At 35.6% G+C, this 7541-nt stretch overlaps 1 protein-coding gene across 1 annotated transcript; it reads right to left on the bottom strand.

Moving 5' to 3' along the window:
• Window positions 1–2582: 2582 nt before the first annotated feature.
• Window positions 2583–6710, bottom strand: LOC128985149 (uncharacterized). Its single transcript, XM_054404530.1, has 3 exons — window positions 6560–6710; window positions 3964–4586; window positions 2583–2726 (listed from the first exon to the last, which is right to left on the bottom strand). The coding sequence occupies exons 1-3, from the start codon at window positions 6708–6710 to the stop codon at window positions 2583–2585; spliced, it is 918 nt and encodes a 305-aa protein (XP_054260505.1).
• Between the last annotated feature and the right edge of the window lie 831 nt (window positions 6711–7541).

Genomic DNA, 7541 nt, shown 5'->3' with positions numbered 1-7541 from the left:
AAAAAATTCAAAAATACCTTAAATGTATTTTAACTCTGAACATTTCAAGACAATATAAAAAAATCCCCGTGGACAATATGTCCATTTGAAATCCCCATTTGTTATCTTTCAATCGCAATGCTGTAGTTGCTCACAGAGCGAATGTAAACAAACAAATCACAACATCCTCTTTACAGACTGCATTAAACCGTCCAGTTTGACGGTTTACAAACATGTCATCAGCTGATTGTGTGTCTAACAGCTGATGACGAGACAGCTGGGCAACTGTCGTCTGTTAAGCTGCTAATTGCTACCCAATACCCGCCATTCTACACCGTTTCCAGGATGCTGTAAATCACGGTTAACACGTGGGGCTGTAAGGTAAAGGGGTGTATTTAAGTGATGTAATACCTCAAGCCCCATGGTTAAAACATCCCCTAGATGTGTTTAAGTATTATGTAAAAATGACAAAAATCATGTGTTCTTAGTGATTCTTGTACTCTAAATAAGTCAGCGATTTTAAATTTGATAAAATGTTGAGTGGTATCTAAATCGGCGTATATTTCTTATTATTTGTTTATTTTACAGTACTAGTCTCTATTTATTTGCTGTCGGACTCAAAATTAGTTTACCTACATAACACTATGTAAAGCTGGCTTCCACAGTGCTAAGTAAAATTTGATGTTAACTTTTTAAACTTTTACTTGTTGAAGAAGGAAGGATGGGCAAAATTATGAAAAATGTATATTGTTAGTAAAAAATACAGCTCAAGTTCTTGAGATTTAGATAGTTCTTTTGGTTAGCTTTGAACTTGAAAGCCCAAACCCTTCTGTACATGAAACAATGAACAATTATGACACCGGCGTGATTATATTTAAATTCCTAACTTTTATGAACCAACATGACAAATAATACTACCGTAAACAACCCCCAAAATCAAAATCCTCCTCCTACTTTATATTTGGGAGCTGCAGACTAACAAGGCAATATATTTGTCAGGCTGAAGGGAGATGCGTTATGAGCCAGAAAAGGCACCTTCGGGGCTAGAAGGGCACCCAAGCCCCCCGGGGGCTAACCCCTATGTGGCACGCGACACTATCGGGGGGGGGGGGGCTGACTTGGTATTAATGGGAAAAGTCACCCCTTAGAGGTTTGGCGGAAACTGTGATAGTGACTTTATTAAGGACCACAAAACCGAAGGGAATTGACAATTGTTGGCAATTGTTTTGACATTTAGTTTGATGAACCCGACTGAATTTTTTAGCTTTACAGGGTTTAATCCAAACAATTTTTTTTTATATAAAACAGTTATGACATCCAAATTTAAAAGATACCAAAGAATACTCATGTGATGGTAAAGATATTTTTTTAGAATACGGTAAGTAATCAAGTGTGATTAATTTGGTTTAAAGTGCTAAGAACTACAATTTGTTTTTAGAACTATGGTGTTTAATCAACTCATGGTGTTTTTTAAATCGTAAAATGGAAGACAAAAAACGTTAAAAGAAAGAAATCTTTGATAATTTCAAACGTGCCTGTAGGACAAGTGTTATTTTATTTTTGTTTTAACGGCAGCATAATTTACTGGTGATTAAATATACATCTAAATACATTTGTTAAATAAAAATAAATTTAATTTATCGATAAAGCTGGTAACAAATAACACAAATAATAAGAAAACCACGGTAAGATAATGGATTTTCGTCACATTTTCATAGCTAGTCTGTTTATTCTAATCTGAATAGGTAAATAATATTACCTTACGTTTAATGGACCGATAGTTCAGGTAAATACAAAAGTGTTTCATATACAGGGTGGAGCGCGGGAAATTGCTATTTTGAGTTGCAGGTGGTTGGCAGCACTGTTAGTCAAAAAGAGGCGGAAGTGGGCGATGATTGTTGTGACTGACCGGAAGTTTGTCTTCAGCTCATTTTGAGTTGCCATCATGGAGTGGACACGTGAGGAGCGTTCATTTTGTGTTGAAGCATATTTTTCAAATAACTACTCGATAATTGCAGTGCAACGTGCTTTCCGTTTGCGTTTCGCTGTTTCCCCGCGCGGACGTGTTCCTGGACGGCAATCAGTTGTGAATTGGGTGAATGCATTCAGGACAGCAGGGAATGTGTCATCTGTACGAAGAGGACCTGCGAGGAGTGTTACAACACCACAAAATATCGAACGAGTTAGAGCAGCAGTATTGCAATCTCCGAAACGCTCTGCTCGGAAGCAAGCACTTGCCCTTGGCATTTCAAGGCGTTCTCTCCACCGGATTCTCCATAGTGAACTGCATTTCCACCCATATAAAATGTGTGTGGTCCAACAATTGTCAGCACGGGATTATTTGACACGACGAACATCTTGTGAAGACATGCTTGCAACCATACCTCGTGACGCAATTGTGTTCTTTTCTGATGAGGCACATTTTCATCTCAGTGGGTGTGTAAACAAGCAAAACATGCGGTACTGGAGTGACACAAACCCCAGAGAAGTTCATCAGAGACCTCTGCATTCGGACCGCGTCACTGTGTGGTGCGCCTTATCACGAGTAGGCATCATTGGCCCTTACTTTTTTCCGGCAACTGTGAATGCCGAACGTTACCTAACTATGCTGCAGGATTTTTTCCATCCAGCACTTGAGGCAATGCAATAAAGCTGGGTTTTCCTAGCAGCGGAGTCGGCCGGCGGAGAGCGGACAACGGAGAGCGGACAGCGGAGAACGGAGTCCGCTCTCCGCTGTCCGCTGTCCGCTGGCGGAATTGCGATTGTAGAATTGTTGTTCATTCGTGTTCTGAAAGTGGTGTGGTGTGGTCGATATGGACATGGATAGACTCGCTATTTTATTACATCTTGAAGAGGAGGATGAGGAAGAAATGGAAGAGGAGGAAGTGTTGCTACTGAATTTGACAAAGGGCCGAAAATGTGAAAGTGAGATTTATAAAACGCGTGAAGATGAGGGTGTGTTCAACATTCTGGTTAACAACCATTTGATTGATGACGAACTGCGGTTTAAGCAATACTTTCGTTTGACTAAACAAGAGTTCTTTGATTTGTACGAAGAAATCCAGGATGTAGAAGAACTGAAATCGCATGTTTATAACAGAGTCGCAACGCCAATTTCAGTGAATATGAAACTGGCACTAACACTAAGGTATGTGTTGTATAAACTAAAAAATAAGCTTTTTAAACTGTTTATGAATGTATTCATCGCTGCAAATCTCACTTCAACGCTTTTCACATCGTAAAAATTGCAGAATTACTGTTTTATTGTAAAATTATCGGATTTAAAATGCATATCGTATCTATGATGGAATAAAAAACATATTTGGTCACACAACATTTGTTTACAAGATGATTTTTCACATTAAAACTGCAAGAAACTTTGTCTTTATAGTTGTAAACTAGCTGATCTGAATTGTACACGGTTTTAACTGACTACTGAATTCCCGTACGTAGGACGGGCTAACACCTCGTATTAATAATTACCAAACTTCTTAAGTGGCCAAAAAATAAAAACAATTATTCTTAACACGAACACGTTTATGTAGAATAGTGCTATACAAAAATTGGTGGTTAAAAATAAAGCATAAGATAAACATAGTGTTTACTACTACGTTTAATAAAATAAGAGACAAAATCAAGACAAAGTTTGAAGACAAGTTAAGTATTAAGACAAGTTTGAAGACAAAACATTTAAACATAGTGTTAACTCCTACGTGTAATAAAATAAGAGACAAAACCAAGACAAAGTTTTAAGACAAGTTAAGTATTAAGACAAGTTTGAAGACAAAACATTTAAACATAGTGTTAACTCCTACGTTTGAGAAAAAAAAGATACAAAACCAAGTAAATCAGTAATAAATAAAAATGTAACCGGGATGGTTTTTTGGTTTAATTGTTTTTTTGCAACCAACTACTATCAAAAACAAAATCGTTCACTGGCAATGGCCGTTCAGTGTATGTGTGCCTGTTAGACTGTAGGCCTACTGATGTTGATGGCACCGAACTGTCGTAATTAAAAGTAGAAAATCCTCCCTGTTGTAGTCCTTCTAACTCAGTAATAATGTTAAACACTTTTATTTTTGCTTGCCGTTTTAAATCTTTACTAAAATTCCTAGTAGTGGCGGCCATGGTTTTGAAAAACAAATCCATTTCGTCCTCTTCTCTCTTCTCCAAAAGGAGTTCAACTTTCCTGCGGTGCTCTTCTCTGGCAGACTGTCTTGAATTTAAGATCCCTAGGATGCTTGAATCTTGCATTACTTTTTTTCTTTTGTTTTGTTTTGGCTTTTCTGTTTTTGTTTCATCCCCACGATTCCCTGTATTTGAACTCGTCTCACATTCCGAAATATCTCCTTGCACATTCGACGCTGTTAAATCTAAGAGATCGTCAACATAATCTAATTGATCACCAAATGATTCTTCAGAGACCGATGATTCAATATTTGTTAAACTACATCTTTCCTCTGGCACCACATCTAAAAAACGCAGTCTTTCCCAGTATCCCGCTTTCCTTTTTGTTGCTGCAGACCCTGTTGTTTGATTTCTCTCTTCCTTCTTTTGTTTTCTAAAATAATCCCTCATATTCTTCCATCTGGCTTTACACTCAGTCCCTGCAACACACCCAAACTATGTAATAATGTAACACTAAATTGGCTTTATGTATCCCCTATGAATAATAATCAATTTAAATACGCCATTATTTTTGTTAATAGCACAATACCTATATTGTTATGATGGCAAAGGTTTTGTAAAAAAACTCTTCACCTCAGTCCTAACTTATGTAATTTCTGAACCCTTCAAGTTAAGCAATGATTCTAGGTCAACAATTATTTTTTTTTTGAATTTAGTGCAGTATGTAATGATGTATAGATAGTATTATACATTATTATTTCTAATAAAAACTTTTAATTTCAGATTTCTGGCCACTGGAGAATCTTTCCGATCTTTAGGATTTTCTTATAGGATATCCCCTTCAGAAATAACAAAAATTGTTCCAAAAGTTCTAAAGGCTTTAGAAAAACTGTTGGTAAAATATTTGCCACCACCAAGTGAAATTGATTGGAAGAAAAAATCAGTTGAGTTTTTTGAGCGTTGGGATTTTCCAAACTTAGTTGGCGCTTTAGACGGCAAACACGTCAGAATAGTTGCTCCAAATAACACTGGAAGTTTATTTTTTAACTATAAAAAATACTTTTCAGTTGTACTATTTGCTTTAGTTGACGCAAATTGCAAGTTTCTCATTGTTGATGTTGGATCATACGGGAAAGAAGGAGATTCTGGAATATTCCAGAAATCGCTTCTGGGAAAAATGATTGAAGATGGAAAAGTGATTTTCCCCTTGCCAGAATACCTACCCAATTCCAACATTTTACTTCCACATGTCGTTTTGGGCGATGAAGCTTTTAAATTAGATAAACACATGATGAAGTGCTATCCTAAACGGCAAGCTGTGGAAGATCTAGAAAAAAGAGCTCTAAACTATCACTTTTGCAAAGTTAGGAGAGTGTCAGAGAACGCATTCGGCATCATGTGCGTGATATTTAGAATCTTTTTCACTCCCATAAATGTTAAACCAGAAACAGTGGATAACATTATTATCGTGTGTTGCTGCCTGCACAACCTAATTAGAGATAGGTTTTTGAAAGAGAACCCTAACCACAGATTGATTGATGAAACTATACATGATTTTCCAGTTGAAAATATGATTCCATTGGCCGGTACAGGAGGTTACACAAGATTGGAAGGCTTTAAAGTCAGAGAAAGGTTTGCAGAGTATTTTAATGGTAAATCAGCAAGAAGAAAATAAATTCCTCGTGTAACATTTTAAGAAAAACTGGGAACTGTATATGCCTACATAATCTTAAGAATATTTTTTCTTATCAGTACAGTATATGTAAATATTGTAAAATACTTGTAAATAATTTAGTTTTCTTTGAGTGTAAAATAACAACTATAAAGTTCACAGCAATATACTTCAAATAAAATGCCATTCACTTAAATTATATATTTCTTTTGTTTGAAATTTGTGACTCTATTCAGGGTAATTTCATTAATTTTCCCTAACCAAAATTAACCTGTAATATCTTCGAACGTAGGCTTGAAAGTTAGGATTATTAATAAAACACTAGGTTGCATTGTGTAGATATAAAGTCAATGCTTGCAGTTAAAATAACCCTGCATAGTTATGTTGTAAACTAGGCATATTGACATTATGTAAAGAGTTACCATTTCGTCCATTCTATAACTAGGTACATATAGAGAACAGAGTCCAATCTGAAATTTAAATATCTTGTGCACATAACGTTAACAGCGTAGGCCTGCAACCATAGTTCTTGCCGAAGACTAGTGATTAATATGATACTGTATTTATTTAGATGTTCAATGAGAAGAACGTTTCCTATCAACATACTACAATAAACATTAAAACATACCTACTGTCTAGTCTCGTCTACAGTTAATAACTGTATTATTGTGAGTGCTGTTCACCCCCTGTGCCCTATGTAATATGTGGAAATATATAACTACAGAGCTATTAAAAAGTTAGATACTGTTGTTAGAAAATAAATACAAATAATGCACTTACCAATTTTGTTCATTGTCTTGCCAATATCACTCCATATAAACTCTTTCTTCACAACATTCTTATAATCCTTCTCCATTATATTCCATATTATAGGATGACCCTGAACCAACTCAATGAGTTGTTCGTCGTCAGAGGTAGTAAACCGACTCATGGTAGACACTTCGTGCTGTACTGTAAAAATGTTACAATTTGCTAAATTTATCTTTTCACGTAAAACTAAAATAGGTACAACTTTCAATAGATAGAACTTCCAATAATATATCGAAGATAACAACATCAGATGAAACGAAGGAAGTATTTCAAATGATATCAGATTAATTGTTAAATAAATATCCCAATCCTTCCTATATACAGAGTGAGGCAGACCACCCGTAAGCATACTATTACGGGATTACGTTATCACCTAGAAATTCTAATTTATTTAAAAACCTAGAATTGAAATTATTCCTCCCTAAATCACATACGAAGAATCTATTTAAAATACTTTGAGCATATTCCATGCACAGGGTGTTCCAGAACTGAAGGTCACGGGCTCAAATCTAGAAATTTCCTGTTATCAACCCATATCTTTTTTATTTTAGAAAGCTTTGCTTAGACCCACATTTTTATGAAAACAGAACTCAATTATCTCATTCCGTTTCAAAATGGCGGTCATTTTTGTGAATTTTTTGTATATACACGTAATGTCCTAAATTTTCAAAAGCCTGCATCCAAAAAAATTATAAAAATGTATTATTTGGTAATGCAATTAACATGCATTGTGTAATTTTTTACTATAAGTAAGATTTACTTACTTTTGCCTGGATGTGTCGAATGTTTACATATGCTGTACATGTTTCGAGCTACTTACAGCCAGGCCACACTAAAAAAACAGACCGTAATGCTCGTCAAGCATGACGTCAAGATAGAAGACGGCAATGACGTAGGTATTTATTTATTTATTTTCCAAGGAAAGATTAAAACAAGCAGATGATCACAATTG

The sequence above is a fragment of the Macrosteles quadrilineatus genome, unplaced genomic scaffold, assembly GCF_028750875.1.
Source record: "Macrosteles quadrilineatus isolate MER2022 unplaced genomic scaffold, UCM_ALF_1.0 Scaffold_2__2_contigs__length_208266976, whole genome shotgun sequence".
In the NCBI taxonomy this organism is placed as follows: Eukaryota; Metazoa; Arthropoda; class Insecta; order Hemiptera; family Cicadellidae; genus Macrosteles; species Macrosteles quadrilineatus.
This window is presented reverse-complemented; position numbering and strand designations above follow the sequence as displayed.

Coding starts and splice junctions, on each gene's coding strand:
- LOC128985149 (XM_054404530.1), bottom strand. CDS start 6,710: ATGAGTCGGTTTACTACCTCTGACGACGAACAACTCATTGAGTTGGTT. Junction 4,587..6,559: donor CAAGACAATGAACAAAATTG/GTAAGTGCATTA, acceptor GGTGTGTTGCAG/GGACTGAGTGTAAAGCCAGA. Junction 2,727..3,963: donor GTTCGGTGCCATCAACATCA/GTAGGCCTACAG, acceptor CAATTCCGCCAG/CGGACAGCGGACAGCGGAGA.